Below are 19,669 nucleotides of genomic sequence, written 5' to 3'. Positions count from 1 at the left end.
AGCTTGGAGACTTACAGGATCTCCGTGGTCCCAAGTATCCAGTGTACAGGAACCCCCTTGTCGACAGGAAGCCACCAAGGTTTTTTGACAGACAACATTCTTGGACTGCTTCTTCCGCACGTCACCTTTACGTGGACAGGAGATTCAGCCAATCACAAGCCACAGAGCTATTTGGACGATACGGTGTCACCTTTACACTGTGTTTTTGTCCTGCTCAGTGTGGAATTTTCAGATCACGTGATCTAGGTGCAGAGTTTTCGCCAGTCACGTGACGCAAATATTGCAAACATTGCAAATATCAGAGTTTTATCAACGGGAGGGAGTGGATCCGATCTTCTCTTCTCCACAATTCTTTTGTCAATCAATCCAATCAAAAATCTTGAATCTTTTCATCCTTTTTGATACTTTTCTATCATCTTTTCATTGAAGACTCGCAGAAAACGTGAGGATTCATCCAAATTTTAACAGAGAGAGAGAGAGAGAGAGAGAAATGCATTATACTCGAGTATCAGAGAGAGAGAGAGAGAGAGAGAGAGAGAGAGAGAGATATGCATTATACTCGAGTATCAGCCGCCTTTCGGGGCTCTTTCCGAGTCGACAACGGCCGAAGCAGTGTCTTCTAGCTAGGCTTTCTTGAGAGTATATGTTCCATCCTGTTCCATCCCGTCCCCTCGTAATTGCCTTTCCATCCTCTGCTTGTTCTTGCGCGGTCTGCCTTGATCTTTTATGAATGTCTATTGTCTGCCCAGTTCGTGCGGTTGTCTTGGTTCAGCGCGTTGCTTCCGTCCTTCTGTGTAAAGGTATACTGGTCTCAGGTGTAAGGCCTGTCAACCGAGTAAGATACAAGGACTCTGTGAGAGGAGACGAATACAATGTATTGTGTGGAACTGTCTCAAGACTAATTCTTACAGGAGTAAGTGGGATCCAGGGGGATCCCAGACTATAGGATAAACCATCTGATCGACTGACGTGGCCGTCATGTGACGAACCCCTCACGATTAGACTGCGGCACGATCCACAATATCCGCGGATATCCACAATCCATATAGACCTTGCCAATTCCCATGGGACTAAGAAAATTTTGGTCCCATATCCTGGTCCCATGGGAGTAAAATCACTCCCATGGGACTAGGCTAAGCCTATTTAGGGAATTATATTACCTAAATAGGCAGTGATAGTCGGGCTTGGCATTAATTTTGACCGCCAAGACTTTCTCATGGGAGTGGGTCCATGGGAGTTGGCAAGGTCTAAATCCATATCCGCAGCCTTGCGGATTTGGATATGGACCTCATGTCCATTGGATATTTGCGGATATCCAATGGATATCAAACAATACAAACATGCCTAGACTCGTGACCTCGAGGGGTGTGCATTAATTTTATGTTTTCCTCTGTATTTTTCGTGTAATAGTATGTTATGTCAAATAATCAAAATCTGGATCTTTTGGGGGTTGTATGAATTTAAATCTTCTTATTCATTCATATATACTATTTATAGATCTAACTGTGAAGGGCTACGGTCGAATTGAGTCAATTAAACGGCGCCTGTATGCTGTTTAGCTAAAGTTTAGGAGTTTTACTATGTAGGAACTCCACGATAGTGTTATACATTCTTAAAGTTGTAGGGTGGTGAGCGCCGGTAGTTCCTGGGCCCCAGCGCCTATTCTCTGACCTCGGTCAGAAATCCTCTTATAGCAGGGGTCTCTCCCTCTTTTATGACCGTGTTCAGAAACTTGGGCTGGGGGGAGACTGGCAGCGTGCACGGGTAAAGCCCGAGCTCTAATACTGGCACTATCCCATTATACTAACTGGAAGCCATCTGGTAGCCTTGGCTGTTTTCGAATCCGCCCTGAACGGCCTGGCATGCTCCTATCCACCGGTATTTCTGGAAGCTCATCATCCTCTTCAACAGCGTCGTATGGTCGTTTTTGAGGTTGTTTTCCTTTTGCCCGTCTACGTCGCTCGGCACTATCATCATCCGAGTCATTACCACCGCTCTCAGTGTGCTGGGTAGCCTCGAGTCCAGTCTCTTGATCCTCCTCCTCGTTATCACTGATAGGCTCCAAGACCTCAAGCTGTGGTAATGATCTCCGGGTTTGATCTAGCAAAGCAGCTTCACCTTGGGATAGATACTCTTTGATAATCCCCAGCTCCTCATATCGAAGATCAAAGTTGGTAGCAAACTGATGCAGCATCAGGCCACGGATTGTACTCGGCTTCAATTGACCACGACGGTAATGACAGATATCACGAGCACAATTGAATAGTCGTTCAACACCAGCACCACTAGCAGGGATAGATAGAATGTCCCTTGCCATCCTTGCCAGGGTCGGGAAGCTCTGCTCATGTTCCTTCCAGAAAAGTCGAGGTTTCTGTCGCTCAGTTCCACGAGCAAGATATCGTGCAATCTCGTTGTCATCTGGTTTTGCAAGCTCTTCCAATGGCTGGTTTTGCGATGCACAAGCAGCATCAAGATCACAGTCATCATTCTCATCAATAGCTACTCCAGAAGTCTCCAGTGCCGCTAGGTCATTGGCATCATAGGTAAGCATCTTCCTATATCGATCAAACTCTCGGTTTAGGACCTCTTGATAACGATTCACATAATCAATATCGCCCTGCCAATCAGTCGAGGAAAAGTACCGGACCTTCTTTGATGGAGAGAAGATTGTTGCTAGAGCGTAGATGTCACCATAAGGCTCGTATTCGGTGGCAGTGTAGTACTTGGAGAGCTTTTTCTTTGCTGTTTGGAGTGCCCGCAACATCCGTTTCTTCCAGATCACACCTTTATTCTTAAGCTTCGCCTCGGCTGCATCGAGATAGGAGAAAAGCTTGTTGTAGATACTGTAGATATTGTGTGCGGTAATATCCTTGGTCTTTGACAGCATCATTGTGAAATCAAAGAAGGGCTTTGTCAGAAGAAGAAGATATTCGACTTGACGCCACTCTTCTTGATCGAGCTTGAAATAAAGATATTGATGATCAGTACAATACTGATCATAGAATGGCTGGAGCTTCTTGGCCCGGTTGAGCATCAGAAATATTGAGTTCCATCGTGTCCGAACATCTTGGATTGGAATCAATGCAGGCTCCGGCTGCAGGGCCATAAATGCCTCCCGACGTTGTGGGCTTGCATTAATGAAGACTGCTAGTCCTCGGATCTTCCATACTTTTATTAGTCTAGCCATTATAAGGATCTAGGGGTAGAAGATATACCTTTTTCAATGTATCTGTGATCTGGATACCGCCGGAGATATTGCGCTTATTCTGGAAGGAGTGGGTTTTTTCGTCAGACCACTCTAACTCGATCTCCTTATTACTTGGCACTGCCTTAGGCTTCCCAAGAAGCTCATTGAGACTCAGTTGGATCACATGCGCGATGCATGGGACGCGGAAGATCGAGATATCTGATGAATGCTGAGACTGAAGGTTCTCCTGGATACTCTGCATCAAAGTATTGTTGTTGGTTGCGTTGTCTGTGGTCACTGACAGGATACGATCCGAGATACTATGTTCTGTTAGGATCTGGGTCACGGTTTTACTGAGATTTTCACCAGTGTGGGAGCTATGGAGAGGCTCAAAGCCTAGAAGAACCTCACAGTAATCCCAGTTATGATCGATAAAGTAACCAGTGATAGCCATAAAGGCCTGCTGGAAAGGAGAAGTCCAGCAATCCAAGGCTATCGATAGCCGGCACCCCTCTGGAAGTCTCTGTAGAATCCCCTTCTGGTTATTCTGGACTGTGATATCGAGATGACGTCGAATGGTTCGTGCTGATGGAATCGTAAGTTTAGTGGATGATTGCTGAGCAACCTCTAACATGCGGTGGAATTGGGGGTGTTCGATCACTCGAAAGGGCAGATGTGCAGTTGAAATGAATCTCAGAATAGCATCGGAGAGACGGTCTTGGGTGAATGATATACTAGTGGTACCTGGCTAGATTGTAGTACTTAATGTTAGCTGCTAAATTATAAAGGACTTGCCTACTGTAGTAACACCAGTTAAGTAACCCGGTTAACATACCATTCTTTTGATAAGCTGGTCGATTCTCGGGCCACTTTTCTTTGAACATGCTCCAGTTTTGAGGTGCGCTGTCATAGGCGAAGAACCAGCACGCCGGAATCTTGGATGGCCAATTGTACAGAGGCATGCCTTACACATAACCTTCGGCTTTCCATTTTTGTTATTCGCAACCTGGTAGAAGCTGTCCCAGATATCCGATTTGCTTTTTGATTCCCATCGAATTGTGTTCTTTATATCAGACTGAGATCCATACTCAGTTGTAAGCCACCAACTAACGAATTTATTCCGTAAGTCCTCTATATCATCACACATAGAATCAGATGGATATAAAACCCAGTGCTTTTGAAGGGGAGGTCCGACGCGAGTAAGGGATAAGGGCGCAAAGGTTGAACGAGTCGGCGATATCGATGGGACCGGTGTTTGGATACCCAAAAAATCAGAGAAGTTGTCAGGATAAATCCGATCAGAAGCTAAATCTATATCCGAATTGGTGAATAAGAACTGTGATTGAGACATTGAGAAGTTAACAATTATAACATGTAATATAGTAGGGTGCTTAAAAGAATAGAGAGGCTTACATCTGAACTAGTAGAGGTTTTCAGGGGTAAAGTAAACGTACTAGGATATTCTGACTTAGACTTACTTTTGATGTGGTTTACCTAGATGATTGGCTGTGTTGTATATTAGTGCGGATAATTGGAGGATATCCTGCGGATCTTAAGGATATCTTGAGGATATCTTGAGGATATCTTGAGGATATCTTGAGGATATCTTGAGGATATCTTGAGGATATCTTGAGGATATCTTGAGGATATCTTGAGGATATCTTGAGGATATTTTGTGGATATACTGTGGATATATTGTGGATAGACTGCGACATCGCCCGTCCGTGGGCACCTAGGAGGTGCCCATCGCCCGTCCACGGTGGGCCTTGGGCTATTTAGATTTTCGAGTGCCCGTCCATAACGCCCAAGGCCCACGGGCATGCCCACGATGCCCACCATTATATAAAGTTGTCTTAAATATATATAAAAATTAGATATATAGTAAATTATAGTATATATATTTATATATATCTTATTAAAAATCCGGAATTATGATTGTAAATATATAAAAAATATAAATTTAGTTGAAATATTTTGAAATCTGTCAATAAAAATCACGTGTTGCGCTAATTTTGCTTACTAAAAAGGCCCACGGGCGCCCACGGTGTCCATGGACAATGGGCCCTAAGGGTAGGGCCCGTCCATGGGCGTATTGATAGTGCCCATCGCCCGCTTATATAAGGCCCGTGGGCACTGCCCACCCGCCCGTCCATGGGCGATGTCGCAGTCTAATTGTGGATATCCACAAGATATCCGCAAGACCTCGAAACTCGTTAAGTCCGCATTTCGAGAACTTCTATCTCGGATTTCTCAAGTTCTAGTAGTCGGAACAAATTAAAAAAATAATCAGTAGATAGATAGGACTTTTAGCTTTTATTTGAGCCTAAAACTAAAAGAATTTATCTAATAATAACAGTTTTGATTTTCTATGTTCTGTTTCCTACGAAGTTTATTATGGTTGACAGTAGGTAAATATATATTTCTACGTATAACTTACCACAAAATCGTCAATCTACGGCCACCTTTACAATATAACGTCGGACTAAGAAAACTATAAGACCACCTACAAATACTGTATAAGGAGACCTTCGATACATGTCTATTTCCTAAAATTTCAAAGTGCCGACCGTCGATTTAAGGGGTTGGTTCTGTCAAGACTAAACATACGTTTATTTCAGTGGTAAGGAAATATTGGTAAGCTGCATTAAGATCATGTGATAGGCTATAAGGGGGAAAGTAAGCGAGAGTTATGCTAGTGCGGATATGGATATGAACTCATATCCGCAGTGCGGATGTGGATATCAACTCATATCCAATATCCGCAAATTGCGGATATAAGGATCGATCTGATATCCATTGGAGCGGATATACCGCAGTCTACTCACGATCAGGTCACGATACTTGGCTGATTATATATTGATCCTATATCAGCTGACTCCCGTATTGTCAGTCTCCAGGTTGTAAGGATCTTTATCCGTTACATTCTGTCTCGGTTTGGCTTTGTCTTTCTTTGCCCCCGTATGCCTCTGTGCCCTGTTGTGTGCCCGTTGTTCCCCTCTATCAAGAAAGCCTGCTAGAATCCCCGCTGCCACGGCTCACGTCGTCTTTTGTGTCAAAGAGTGAATCATGAGGGCGGATCGGGAGTGCGGTAAATTAACGGAGTCACGCGCTGTGTGCTTCCCCTGGAGGTGCCTTCCCCATCAGGTTTGAACCTTTGCCGCGTGCGTATGGTTCCTTGTGAGAGGGTCGTTGTTGTCCCGTTTCGGGCCGAGAGGTAGTGTGTGTGTGTGTGCTGTTGGTTAGTATTTCAATGATCGGTGTCGGTCTCGTCGTCGTCCGGTATTGGTGTTGGGGGTAGGAGGTACTGCAGACGCCCTGTAGCCAGCAGGAAGCGTGCTGTCTCCTTGGCACTCTCTGGCCCCAGTGCCTGGCGCAGTGTCCTCGGTGCCCGTTGTGCACCCCAGATCTCGGTTCGTAAACCTGCGTAACTCATGCATAGGAAGAGGACGTGATTTAGCGTCTCGTCTTCTCCTTCGCAGTGTGGGCAGTCGGGGGAGTCCACTTTCCCCCATCTGAAGAGGACTGCATTGATCCCGATATGGCCGGTGCGCGCCTGGATCAGCGCCGAGCGCTCCGGGGCCGTGAGCCTCGCGAAGAGGTCTAGGCCGTGCTTCTCGAGGTGTGGCATGACCCTCCTGAGGTCTCTTCCCGGTGCGTTGGCTGTGGGATTGGCCCAGCTGTCCTCCCACGCCTGTTTCACTTTTCGGCGGACCCAGCAGTTGACTGCCGACTGTAACGTCCTGGGGGGTAGGCCGGCTAGGTGCTCTGCCCGGGGACCGAGGGTGTCCCGTTCCTCCTCGCGCCAGCCGGTGGCTTTCTTGGCGAGGGCGTCGGCGTGGGTGTTGCCCGTGATTTCCTCGTGCCAGTGGGCTGGGATCCAGAAGAAGCGGGTGGTCCAGCCTTGCTGGCGGCGGTAATCCAGGAGTCGGACGACTTCTTTGATCAGGTATTGGGCGCTGTTCTGGCGCGGGTTCCGAATCACCTGCAGGGCGCTTTGGTTGTCTGAGTAGACATTGACATCCCGTTGGAGTTGGGGGTTGTCGAGGGTCATCCGTAGTGCGAGTATCAGGCCCCCGATCTCCGCTGCGTGCACATTGTGGTGTCTTTCGCTTCCGAAGTACGCCGATCGCTCAATCGCGGGACTGTTTCCCAGTGGTTTAAAGTACGCGGATGCGCCAATCTCCCCGTGGTGGCCTGATCCGTCTGTATAGATACGGGGGGTGTCTGGGTGGATGGTGTTGTTCATCCAGTGGACGAATGCTGCTTCTTCCTTGCTGGCTGCGCTGTCCACTTGTGGGGGTTCCCACCATGGCGGTACGGCGAATGGGAGGCGGACCTCCATCTCGTCTATGTTATACTCCCCTTCTAACTGGAGGTCCTCCTCCGCAGTCTCCAAAGCGGTGTGGAGGATACGTATTCGGTGGTATGTGCGCCGTATACGTATTGCCCGGTATGCTGGGGATGTAGCCAGGCGAGTCAGGGCTTTCAACCTACCCTCCTCCAGGCGTTGGGCTATAGGCTTGAGGTGGAGCTGAGTATTGAGCACGTCGGCGGAGACCGTTCGGAAGGCACCTGAGATCCCGTGTGCTGCGCGTCGTTGAATAGCGGTCAATCTGGTAATACCTGTGAACCTTGTGAACTAGGGAAGTCGAAAAGACAGATTTCACGAACTCCCCAGAAGAGACACAGTCAACCAGGAGTCAAGTTCCACTGTGACACTCAAGAAATTCAACCAGTTGGTATTGGTGGTAAGCGCTACTATATTCCAATCATTGACGATGCGACTGGACACATTGATACAATCACTCTTCAGACGAAAGATCAAGTCTCTGAAGCTCTGATCAAGTACGCTAAACGACAGCGTTTGCTGAGACAGAGATTGCCTGCCTTTTTCCGCTGCGATGGTGGAACGGAATTCTTTGTTTTCAAGAAATAGGGTGAAAGTGTGAGAGAGATAAGCAGTAACTACAATGAAGATGTAGGGATAACTGGAAATCTCTGTATTGCGCGTAAAGAGAGAGAAGAAGAGAAGAAACTATCTACATGCTAAGACTAAAGTACTGGGAGATCACATGCAAGTCACATGACCTGTCAACAAAGTGAAGGTATGGTTGTGGAGATTTCTCCGCCGTACACTCCCCAGGCAAATAGAAGATCAGAGAGAATGGGTGGTGTGATCAATAAGATACAAAGGACAATGGGTCTGGACGCTAAGCTTCCGGATGAACTGTGGCCTCTCCGAGTGGAAACAGCAGCCTATATCTACAATAGATTGGCGAATCCACACACTGGACTGATTCCGATCACTAAGTTTCGGAAGGGATAGGATCCACTTTACGATACAATGGAGCCTATTGATCTCTCTTTTCTTCGCGCTTGGGGTGAAACAGCTTTTATACACATTCCAGAGGAAAGACGAATCAAATCCCAGAAATCGGAACCACGAGCAACTAAGTGCTACCTTGTCGGTTACGAAGGAGACAATGGCTATATCTACCAGGTATGGGACACGGAGACAAACAGGATTCATCGATCGAGAGATGTTACTTTTCCTTTTGCAGATCATAGAGACAATGATCTGAAGGGGGATACTCCGAGAATAAAACCGAAACCCAAGGATCCAGATTCCGATGATCAGGGTGCAGAAGCTATGGTTTTTGATGCTTTTAAAGAAAAGAAGCGTTATCCTTTCAGGATACCACGACCCCGACCCAGGATACAGGAGATTGAAACTGATTCCGACTCAGAAGAGGAAGTGACCCAGAAGAAGCTCCCGGAACGGATTTCGATCGGTCCGGATACTCCAGGAACAGTATAGACTCTTGACCCGACTCCATAGGTTCCGAAAAGGCACTTTGCTATTCAGACTAGTTCTCCTTTAAGACAACCAATTTTCTAGCCTCGTCAGTCAAATATCGAGGTGGTCATTCCAAAGAGACCGGTCCCAAATAGCCAACCAACTGGATCTCAGACAGCCAGTTCTCTCAAAGAATCAACCAAAGATCTTAGAGAGAGAGTCAAAGCAAATAGGAAGCTTCATGAACAAGTTCACAGACCGAATCCGGTGAATCCTCCGGAGATATATCTGCAACATAAACAATCGAAAATCAATCCTTTGCCGAAAATTCCACCTCAGCCTAGGAAAAGACAACAGAAGGAGATACAGGTTCTTTCTCCAATTCTTGAGGACCCTCCCAATATCCCAATCCCTTCTATTGAACGGTCGGAGACACCTGATTTTGAAATTGTTAGGGTTTCTGAGACCCCACGACCACACCTTTTGAGGGACAGTCTTTCTCCTTCATTAAGGATAAATCAAAAGTGGAGTATTTCTTCACCCTAACCTAAGGGAGGCCAACAGATTCTTCAGCAAGAAAAGCCTACGCTTCAAGTTATAAAACAGACAGTGGATATTAAAGTTCCAGACCAGCGAGCCTCTCACGATAAGGAAGATCCTCGTGTGGAACCTACAACTGATTCAGAAATAGTTCTTGAATCGACAGTATCCCAAGGAAGTGATATTATTTCAACCTACCAGGACTTCTTACGCCTAGAAGAGGAAGAACGTATATAATTCCAGTCTGAAAAGACCCCGCCAATTCCTGAACAAACCCAGGAAATTCCTGAACAAGCACGGGTGATTCAGCCCATACAAATTCAACACCAACTGGAGAAACAGACCCAAGAAAGATTGAATAAGGGAGGAGAAGAACCAGAGAGTTCGCTATCTTCAGTTCCAACAACAAGAGATTCTTCAGCTCTCTCGATGGAATCTTCCCAAACAATTCCACGTCGTTCGTCCCGTGTTCGCCGTTCTCCAGAGCGCTATATAGATCCAAACCCACCTTCTCTACTGACAGAACGTCGAAAGAGAGAAAGTGCGGAGAGGAGACTATCTAGGAGCAGAGAAACATCTGTCTAGGTAAAGGAAGAAGAGGAGGAATCTATCCCTTCTTTCTCTGCAAAACGAGCGGTATCCAGACAGACTCATGATAATCCTTTTGTCTACGATGGAAAACCACTTCTGGTCAAAGATGTGCAGATCCCAAAATCTGTTGTGCAAGCAATAAAATGCAAATTCTCCGACAGATAGACTGCAGCAATGGCAGATCAAATTGATAATGTTACTGCAAAGGCGACTTACGAAGTTGTGAGAAAACCTAAGGGAGCAAAGGCTCTGCCAAGCTAGTGGGTTTTTGATCTTAAGGTGAACCACAAAAATGAGGTTTACGGATTCAAAGCAAGATGGGTTGTCTGTGGAAACCATCAACAAAAGAAGGAAGACTCAATCTTCTATTCGCCGGTTATCTCGAATACTCTTGTCAAGATCATTTTTACAATTGTTGCGCAACGAAACTACGCCTGGAAGCAGTTTGACGCAGTTGCAGTATACCTCAATGCGTCGAGGGAACACGAGGAAGTCATTTACGTTATACAACCACCTGGTTTTGAATACAGTGAGCCAGAAATTGGTCCCAAAGGCTGGGTTTGTCAGCTAAACCAGGCGCTTTACGGACTACGTGATTCGGCGAAGCTGTGGAATGAAGACTTGAATATAAAACTCAACAATATAGGTTTTGTACCTCTTGACGACGACCCCTGTGTGTATATAAAAGGTTCGGGTGAGACAGCCTGGTACCTGATTGTACACGTTGACGATTTCATTGCTGCTGCTCCAACCAAGGAAGAAGTGGACCAAATCTTTAAGGAAGTTCAATCTGAATTCGATATTAAGGACATAGGTGAACCATCACGTTTTCTTGGAAGTGCAGTCGTGAGAGATTACAAAAACAGAACAATCACTCTTTCCCAACAAGTATATATTGAGGAAATTCTTCGACTCGCAGAAATGCAGAATTGTAAGGAAGCAGCAATCCCACTTTCATCCTCCTGGATCTGGGATAATGAAAACGAAGACCCGGAGACACTTCTTCACGGAAAAGAACACACCAGATACAGATCAATAGTGGGACGTCTCAATTGGTTAGCAGTGGAGACAAGACCGGATATCAAGTTTGCAGTCATGAAACTTCAACATCGGGCTGCTAATCCTACCGAAAGAGATCTCCAGGCTGCTCGACAGGTCTACTGTTATCTAAAAAGAACAAAGGATTTTGCGATTACTCTGGGATGTGTTAAGGACCAACGCTTTTACGCCTACACAGATACTTCCCACGGAGACTGGCCAGACAAGAAGTCAACTGAAGGAACAATTTGGTTCTTTGCTGGTGCTCCGATTATCTAGAATTCAAGGAAACAGACTATTAACACGCCTTCATCAACTGCCTCTGAGTGGTGTGCACTTAACAGACCCGCAAGAGACGCACAATGGCTAAAGAAAATTGCGGAGTCGCTTTAACTGGAAGATACTGAAAAGCCAATTGTTATCCTGACTGACAATATTAACACGCATATTCTCATGACAAAGAAGGGTGCTAAGAACTCTACTCGTTGGATGGATCTTAAGTGGTTTTTCGTTAAGGATACAGTGCACCTCGGAAAGATTAATATTCTACGAGTTGACACAAAGAGGAATGTGGCTGATAGACTGACAAAGCCACTGGAGAGAGAGCAATTCGAAACATTTGTCAATATGCTCTATCTCTGCATTTGAAGCATACAATGAAAAAAAAAAAAAAAAACAACAACAACGAAAGGAGACAACTGGATTTTCATGGAGAATTGTCTTGATGAGATTAGAGTCTGAAGGGGGATGTTGGGTCACGTGAGTGTCACATGCTGGATCATGTGACCGTTTCCAACCCAGACTCGAATATCAAAATAGTTAGCATTCTCGATCCTAGTTAGTGACAAGCAATCAATCAATTATTATCAATATCTACTGTGTAGCAGGATCACCGCACCAATAGATACATCTGATTCTATTGTATCCGCTGATATATATCGAGATAGCGTGTTGGCTGAAGTGGACCAGCTGCGTATTAAGGTCTTTTCGCACGAAGGTACAGACTCTGGGCTTGAACTCATGGGATATGGTTGGCCAGAAGAGGTCAAATTGTTTCCTGGCTTCTGTGATATTGAGGACCCAGGGCTCTTGGACACATATAACGGCATAGTCCAGAATATGTTCGTCTCGCATTAGTGGTGCCATCACGTGGTCGAGTGAGTTCTCGACATTGTATTGCAGTATCCGCAGAGTGCGGGGTTCACTGTCTGGGGCGCTTGGAGGGCGTCGGTTGCGAGCTGGCGGGGGCGGCTTTGGAGCGGGTGGTCCTTGGCCGGCTTGCTGGCTCGGGGCCGGTGGGCCCTGATCTGGCTGGCGTAGGCTGGCTCGACGGTTGTGCTTGTTCGGTGCCTGTGAACCCTTGCGCCGCCTCGGCATCTTGGATGATTCGGGCGCACTCGGCCCGTTCCTCGTCAGTTGAGGCGGGTCTACGGTTACCCAGTAGGCCCTTTTTGGCCATTAGGTAGGTGTGTCGGCTTCGGCGTCCTGGGGACCAGGCGCAGCGGTTTTTGGGTCGCTGCTCCGGGGTCGGTTGGGGGATATCCCTGTGTCCGGTGGAGTGGCGTGCCCTTTTGGCTGCCGGGGCCGACTGGGTGGATGATGTATGCATTCTTGCAGTCTCAAAAAGCTATGAAGAGAATGTCCAGGTGCTGGAGAAAGCCCTGCAAAGGGCAAGCTCTTGGGCCAAGAAACATGCCGCGAAATTTGCACCCGACAAGTTCGAACTGATACACTTCGCCAACCCAAAAATCAAACCTGACGCATCCACGATCAAACCTGATATGCCCACGATCGAGCCTGATACGTTCACGATCGAACCCGACACAACACAGCCGGCTACAGACATCTGGGAGATACCAGACGACCCGTCAGGCCATGACGGTATGCCGGTTACAATACCGGGCGAAACACCAGCAATTCTCACACCAACCGATACGGCCAAATACCTCGGGGTATGGCTTGACAAACACCCAAATTTCACAATACACCGGAAGAAGATGGTTGCAAAGGGAGCTGGCAGTTTGGAAGCGCTCCGCGGGATCTCAGGTTCCACTTGGGGATCATCACTGATCGCAATGCGGAAGGTATACCAGGCAGTCATCATCCCACAGATACTATGGGGACTGTCTGCGTGGTACTGCCCGGCAGCCAGGCCGAAAGGCGACCTCGAAAAACTCACCAATGAACTCACAAAAATCCAGAAACGAGCAGCAATCCTGATCAGCGGTGCTTTCCGCGGGACAGCGGGGGCAGCGCTCGACACATAAATATTTCTCCTTCCAATTAAATTACGACTTCAGCAAGTCGTCGAAGAAACCGCCATCCGGATCCTCACCGGCCCGCAGTGGGCATGCCCACGAACCGCTAAAGAAACAAGAAAACCAGTACAAAGGAGACTCGGAGGGTGGTCTCCGACCGAGGCAATCTCACAAAAGAAGCCACTACGACTACAAATGGGAGAAAAATGGGAAGAAAAACAAGTATTCGTGCTTGCTCCATGGGAGGCACCGATCCCATGTTACATTGAGAACCAAGAAGCCGCAATAAAAACCCAAAACAGCATTTATGATAGTGCGGCGTGCACAGATGAGGCCAGCATGATCTCCACAGATGGAAGCGGACTCGCAGGACACATTGGCGCATCAATGGTCAATCTCTTGCAAGGTGTAAGCTCACAAAGAAGGTATCTTGGGACAGACTCCCAGTCCACGGTGTACGCTGCCGAGCTCAGTGGTATTGAGATGGCACTCGCCAAAATCAGGAATGATAAAGAATATCAAACGGCTCGAGAAGTGACCATTTTCTCAGACAGCCAGGCTGCCATCCAGGCAGTCCAAAACCCACAACGACCATCTGGCCAGTACATACTCGGGTTAGCATACGATCATGTACGAACCATCCGGTCGCAAAATGAAACCCGACAAAATCCAACAACTGTCACCATCAGGTGGATCCTCGCACACGTTGGTGTGGACGGTAATGAATATGCCGACTGCGAAGCGCAAGGTGCAGCGCTTCTTGGCGCGGGGATAGGAGCTGCGACCGGGAGCGGGACGAGAGAACCGATTATCCGCCTCGCCGCAGCTGCTAAGACAGCGGTACGCCAGCGAATCAGAGAGCGATAGGAGCGGCAATAGGAGCGTGAGACAACCTCCGCGCCGACGAAACGCCTGGTGCAGGCGCCGAATAAGAAGACACTCCGACTATACGAGGGACTGACGAAGCCGCAGTGTGCGATCCTGATTCAGATACGCACAATACGGATCGGGCTGCGTCACTTCTTGTTCAAGATCAAGGCGGCAGAGTCCGACCGGTGTTTATGTGACGAGGGCTCGCAGACACCAAAACAAATTCTGATGCAGTGCCCGCGGTATACCATGCCGCGCACGAAATTATGGGACCAGTTGTATGATCTCGGTATCGAGATAGATTACGACAAGATCATTTCGAACCCGCAGGCCACCCGCTACGTGGTCAAATTCATACACCAAACAAGTCTCCTCCGGCAGTTCCAACATATTGGGATCGAGGACGACGATGACGAACCGGTAGGCCTTGCGGCAATAGATCTAGGTGTGGAAGACGATGGGTATCAGCCAATGACGAAAACGAAGCTGGGAAACGAGAAGCTCAGCCAGAGTCGACAAGCATGCCAGGCAACTGGCCATGAATAACACACCACCGATTGCAACTGGAGAGGGGGGAGAATACAGGGAGGAGAGAGATAGGAGGCGGAAGGCGGAGGGTGCACTCCGCCGCATTCATTTGATATTTTTCCTTGTGTATGGGTTTGTGGGTTTACAGTATGCAGGAATGGGCTGATTCCACACTCTTTACAAATCAACCTCTGTATTTACTCTTGGGAGTGATCCCAACTCGGCGTTTGGCTTCGAGTTCTTGCTTCAGCTGGATGAAGCGCCTGCATAGTCATACGCAACTAGTTAGACTGCAACAGGTTATATCAACTTTGATTTGATTTGATTTAGATGCCTGAAAATAGAGGCAAGGGGGTAACCTGCAGGGGTCAAAATAATGTCGGTGTATATCAGGTCTCGTATGCAATCCGCGCAATGCGTGCTGTTTTCGAGTGGCTGGTTGAATCTCACATTCCATAACGTGGTATTTCCCCAGCGCCAAACCTCTAGTACAAGTATATAATTCGCCCAATTCCAGCAAAATTAAGTGAGCCCAACCGAGTGTCACAATGGCCACCCCCTGCCTCGCGTGGAAGCAGGCCTGCTTTCTTGTCCTTTCGGTTGTAACGGTGGTTTGTGGGCTTTCAGTCGCAAATCATACAAGGTCCCCTATTTGCCGGTGCATGCCACAAGACCCATGCTGGCCTGAACATAATCTATGGGCGCGATTCAACAAAACAGTGCATGGAAGGTTGATTGCAACAATCCCAATCGCCAGCGTGTGTCACATCGACTCGTTCGCCCCGTACGATAAATCGCAATGCGACCAACTCCAGTCCAATTGGGGTTTCCCGAAAACACACTATGAAAACCCCTCATCCATTATGGCGCCAAGATTCACGAATCTAAGCTGCAATCCCTTCTCATCGAGACGATCACCTTGCACGATCGGGAATTATGTCCAGTACGCTGTGAATGCGACAGATGTCGCACATGTTCGGGAGACGATCAATTTTGCAGCCCGTCACAACATCCGCCTCGTTATCCGCAATACTGGACATGATCTGCTTGGGAAGTCCACTGGAGCTGGAGGACTGGCGATCTGGATGCATTACATGAAGGATATTTCTATTGTGGAATACGTCTCGCCGCACTATTCCGGCAAAGCCGTGAAGGTGGGAGCTGGAGTTCAATCCTTTGAAGGTAGCGAGGCAGCTTATAAAGCTGGACTTGTTATCGTGGGAGGCAACTGTGCCACGGTCGGGCTGGCAGGGGGGTATTCCCAAGGCGGCGGTCATGGCCAAATGGTGTCCCAGGTAGGACTCGCTGCTGACCAGGTCCTGGAATGGGAGGTCGTTCTCGCAAATGGGAAACTGGTAACTGCATCCCCAATGGAACATCCGGATCTTTACTGGGCGCTCTCAGGTGGAGGCGGAGGAACTTACGGTGTTGTTGTGTCGATGACGAGCAAGGCTTATCCTGAGCTGCGGACGGTGTCGGGTAACATTTCCTTCTCTGACACGGGTGTATCGCGAGATACATTCTTTGCCGCGGTCGCAAAATTCACATCGATTCTTCCCTCGATCGGGGACGCTGGAGGTGCAAGTGTTTGGTGGTTAACTAACACTACACTGGCAACGGCGCCTACTACTATTCCGGGCAGAACAGCGACGCTTTTCAATTCTCTTTTTAGTCCTTTGATTGAATTCCTCCAACAAAACAACTTACAGCATAGTAAGTGAAAAAAGAAAGTTCCAAAATTCAGAACGAACATTGACGGAGGCTGAACAGCATATTATGTGGACGATTTCCCCACATACTACGACGCATACCAGACGATGAGCCCGCCGAACAACATAACAGATCAACTTCTTGGTGGTCGCCTAATTCCAAGGTCCGTAGTCGAGCAGAACCTAGCGGATCTAACCACCACATTGCGGAATATTGTCGAAGGAAACGACGGGTTCCTCATCTCAGGAATAATGGTCAACTCGTCTCGAGTTGCATATCCCGACAACAGTGTCAATCCAGCCTGGCGAGATGCGTTGATGGACATTGTAATGGGGGCGTATGTGTTTCTAAAAGAATTCCCTTTTAGGATCATTCAAGCCTTTATTAATCTTACTATAGGAACTTCGACTATGCTGATTGGGATACCGATGTTGCCCGCCAGCAACTTATTACGAACGTTCTCATGCCCCAGCTAGAAGAGTTGACACCCGGAAGTGGTGCATATTTAAATGAAGCTGATCCAAATCAGATAGATTGGCAGCAGGCGTTTTATGGGGATAACTATGACATTTTGTTAGAGATTAAAAAAAAGTATGATCCTCACAGCAGGTTCTACGCTTTCAAGTCCGTGGGAAGTGAGGCTTGGACAGTGGTGGAGAATGGGCGATTGTGTAAGTCGCAAGCTGATTAGAAGGGATGATACCGCTGGGAAAATACCTATGAAGAACTGGGAGATACAATTGCTCGTACGGAGGAGTTTGTGAGTACCTAGGTATTTGTGGGCTGAAAACTTAACTAGATGAGTGCATACTTGTAGTCCAGCCTGATGATCGCTTATCAATAACCTGTCATCCTGTAGATATTTTTCTTTTTTTTTTGGGAAATGTGGTCGTGATCCCCTGAAAGTTAAACATACCAATCACAGAGACCACCATCCCTTCTCAATGATCGTTGCTGCAACTTCCTTCAGGCTCGGCCAAAGCGCACTGATCTCGCCTGCTGCATAAGCTGGAAGTGGTCCGGCCTTCCGGGCATCAACATAGTCTTGAAGCTGCTTCAGGGAACTTGGTCCGATCACAACTCGGTCAGGATCCTTCAAGTGGGAGTGAAAAAGCAACCAGCGCAGGGCGCATTGGGCCCCCGTAGTCCCCAGCCTTTTACTAATATTATCCAATGATCGCATCGCTTGGTGATAGACAGGCTGGTCGTACCACATGCGGTAGACTGCACCGAGCATATTACCCTCTCCGACCTCGAAACGAGTACCCTCCAACTGTTCGGGTGATGGAAAATAGGAAAGTTTTCCAGTAAGGAATCCACCCGCCAAGGGCGAGGTTGCCTCGAAGTGAATCCCGACCTCACGAAGTAGGGGGAAAAGCTGATCCTCGTAGCCTCGACAGAAGACGTTGTACTGGCCTTGGTAGACAGAAGGCATAATCAAATTTTCCTGCACTGCAATTTCCATCCAGGCACGGATTTCAGATGGACTGTAGTTGGAGAGACCCAGTCTTTCAAAATATCCCTCACGATAATAATGGTCGAAGTGTGCGGCTTGCAGAGGAATCGGGGTTTTGCGGTCCGGGGCATGAGCGTAGAGGGTGTGGATCTTGATTAAATAGCCGTATTAACATTGATCATGACCAGTGTAGGATTTTAACCCACCTTCTTAACTTGCAATCGCTCCAAACTAGCCATGATAGAGGTTCCTATGTTTCTGAAGGACAAAGAGTCATCAACACTGAATAGAACCTTGGTGTGGATGACCGCATCCTTTGGTCTCTTTTCACCGAGTAGTTTCTCAGATGCACCGGGATTAGTGGCAGGATACAGGGCAGCCGTGTCAAATTCATTGATTCCAGTCTTTGTGAGACTATTCATCAAGTGGTCGACATTGTCGGCCGTCCAGGCCACACCAAATCCTTGAGCACCAAATACATAGCGAGGGGTATCCATGACGGAATGGAAGAAGAGATGGGGAATTGTTGAAGATATTGGAAAAGTTGAAGGGAGGAAGAAATGAGAAAGTGGAAAAGGGAGTGTTTGACTTCGAATGGAAGGCGCGTTGCACAAAACCTCTTTCACCTCATTCGTCAAACCTTTGGTTTTGTTCGAGTGTAACTCATGTTAATGTATTTCCAAGAGATATTTATTTCTAGATATCACCTAATTTGCTGTGCTTTCAGCTAGAACCTGGTTTCCAAATTCCTCCACCTTCGCAACAAGCCCATTTGTCCAACTAAGGTGTGGAGAGTGACCACAAGGTGCACGGTAGACCTTGAACGGTTTGCTCTGACTCGCTGCCATTCCTTCTTGATACTCCTTGGGCAATGTACGGTCTTTTTCCAACACAAGATAGGCGCAAGGGAGCACATCATAAGGATTATGGGTAAGGGGACTATTCATGACGGGGGCTGCTGTCAATGTCGATGCCCACTTCTTCGCGGTCGCCCCGTCGAGGTCGTTGAACAGATATTGTTCAGGGTTGACCATGGTTCCGAGGCCACTCACACCATGTTTCTATTATTAACGGTTAGTATCTACGAACATAAGTTGGTTCGCTGGTCAACCCACGTGGAATTCCATAAACGGAGGCACAACAACTTTGCCGTCCGGGGGCTGGAAGAACGAGTGGACTGATTGGCCTTGCGGAACAATGAATGCTCCGATGAAGAAGATCCCAATGACACCACCTGTCCTTCCTTCCCTTGCACGGACTGGAGCTTGGCGAGAAGATTGCGCAGCCTCGGCGGCGACCCAACCACCAGAGGAGTGTCCTGCGAGAAGTACCAATTTCCCCTGTGCAATCAACTTGTCAAGCAGCAGCCCAATATCTGTCGCGTCATCTGCAGGAAGTGGATAGCCTCCTGGGGGAGCTCTGCGGTCGAAATCTGGGTTGTTAAGGTTTCCGACATTGAGCTGACTGAGATCGCAAGTGGGCCGTTGGGGACAATAGGCTTCAATTCCCTTCGCCGTCAAGGCTTCAACAAGAGGCTGATATGGGGCGGGAGTATGGTAGGAGCCATGACAGATCACAACTGCAAAGGACCTGGAAACCATAGTGAGTTGTGAAGGAAAGAAAAGTTGAGGTGTCAAGACAAAAGAAAGTCCAGGTTCCCCGCACGTGGTCTGACAGCCTTATATCGTTTCGAT

General features: G+C 47.7%; 9 protein-coding genes across 9 annotated transcripts; 4 read left to right on the top strand and 5 right to left on the bottom strand.

The window, feature by feature from the left end:
- Positions 1–1,798: 1,798 nt before the first annotated feature.
- N7479_003861 (uncharacterized protein) lies at positions 1,799–4,319 on the bottom strand (the record flags this gene model as incomplete). The annotated part of the gene is made up of 3 exons (XM_057251558.1): positions 4,023–4,319; positions 3,216–3,931; positions 1,799–3,160 (listed from the first exon to the last, which is right to left on the bottom strand). Exons 1-3 carry the CDS (start codon positions 4,147–4,149, stop codon positions 1,799–1,801), a joined length of 2,205 nt encoding a protein of 734 aa, XP_057110883.1. The 5' UTR covers positions 4,150–4,319.
- A 2,115-nt stretch (positions 4,320–6,434) lies between these two features.
- Positions 6,435–7,529, bottom strand: N7479_003860 (uncharacterized protein; the record flags this gene model as incomplete). Its single annotated transcript, XM_057251557.1, has 1 exon — positions 6,435–7,529. The coding sequence occupies one exon, from the start codon at positions 7,527–7,529 to the stop codon at positions 6,435–6,437; it is 1,095 nt and encodes a 364-aa protein (XP_057110882.1).
- A 2,760-nt stretch (positions 7,530–10,289) lies between these two features.
- On the top strand, positions 10,290–11,432 carry N7479_003859 (uncharacterized protein; the record flags this gene model as incomplete). The annotated part of the gene is made up of 2 exons (XM_057251556.1): positions 10,290–10,337; positions 10,395–11,432. The coding sequence occupies 2 exons, from the start codon at positions 10,290–10,292 to the stop codon at positions 11,430–11,432; spliced, it is 1,086 nt and encodes a 361-aa protein (XP_057110881.1).
- Positions 11,433–12,354: 922 nt separating this feature from the next.
- N7479_003858 (uncharacterized protein) lies at positions 12,355–12,762 on the bottom strand (the record flags this gene model as incomplete). Its single annotated transcript, XM_057251555.1, has 1 exon — positions 12,355–12,762. The coding sequence occupies one exon, from the start codon at positions 12,760–12,762 to the stop codon at positions 12,355–12,357; it is 408 nt and encodes a 135-aa protein (XP_057110880.1).
- A 172-nt stretch (positions 12,763–12,934) lies between these two features.
- N7479_003857 (uncharacterized protein) lies at positions 12,935–13,420 on the top strand (the record flags this gene model as incomplete). Its single annotated transcript, XM_057251554.1, has 1 exon — positions 12,935–13,420. One exon carries the CDS (start codon positions 12,935–12,937, stop codon positions 13,418–13,420), a length of 486 nt encoding a protein of 161 aa, XP_057110879.1.
- A 186-nt stretch (positions 13,421–13,606) lies between these two features.
- N7479_003856 (ribonuclease H family protein) lies at positions 13,607–14,827 on the top strand (the record flags this gene model as incomplete). The annotated part of the gene is made up of 2 exons (XM_057251553.1): positions 13,607–14,251; positions 14,291–14,827. 2 exons carry the CDS (start codon positions 13,607–13,609, stop codon positions 14,825–14,827), a joined length of 1,182 nt encoding a protein of 393 aa, XP_057110878.1.
- Positions 14,828–15,471: 644 nt separating this feature from the next.
- On the top strand, positions 15,472–17,210 carry N7479_003855 (FAD-dependent oxidoreductase; the record flags this gene model as incomplete). Its single annotated transcript, XM_057251552.1, has 3 exons — positions 15,472–16,522; positions 16,580–16,856; positions 16,919–17,210. 3 exons carry the CDS (start codon positions 15,472–15,474, stop codon positions 17,208–17,210), a joined length of 1,620 nt encoding a protein of 539 aa, XP_057110877.1.
- A 228-nt stretch (positions 17,211–17,438) lies between these two features.
- Positions 17,439–18,472, bottom strand: N7479_003854 (aldo/keto reductase family protein; the record flags this gene model as incomplete). The annotated part of the gene is made up of 2 exons (XM_057251551.1): positions 17,439–18,125; positions 18,182–18,472. 2 exons carry the CDS (start codon positions 18,470–18,472, stop codon positions 17,439–17,441), a joined length of 978 nt encoding a protein of 325 aa, XP_057110876.1.
- A 210-nt stretch (positions 18,473–18,682) lies between these two features.
- N7479_003853 (alpha/beta hydrolase) lies at positions 18,683–19,576 on the bottom strand (the record flags this gene model as incomplete). Its single annotated transcript, XM_057251550.1, has 2 exons — positions 18,683–19,036; positions 19,091–19,576. The coding sequence occupies 2 exons, from the start codon at positions 19,574–19,576 to the stop codon at positions 18,683–18,685; spliced, it is 840 nt and encodes a 279-aa protein (XP_057110875.1).
- Between the last annotated feature and the right edge of the window lie 93 nt (positions 19,577–19,669).

The sequence above is a fragment of the Penicillium vulpinum genome (genome assembly GCF_028829585.1).
Source record: "Penicillium vulpinum strain IBT 29486 chromosome Unknown utg000002l_segment0_segment0, whole genome shotgun sequence".
Classification (NCBI taxonomy): domain Eukaryota; kingdom Fungi; phylum Ascomycota; class Eurotiomycetes; order Eurotiales; family Aspergillaceae; genus Penicillium; species Penicillium vulpinum.
Note: the sequence above shows the minus strand (reverse complement) of the source record. Positions and strands in the feature narration are given on the sequence as shown.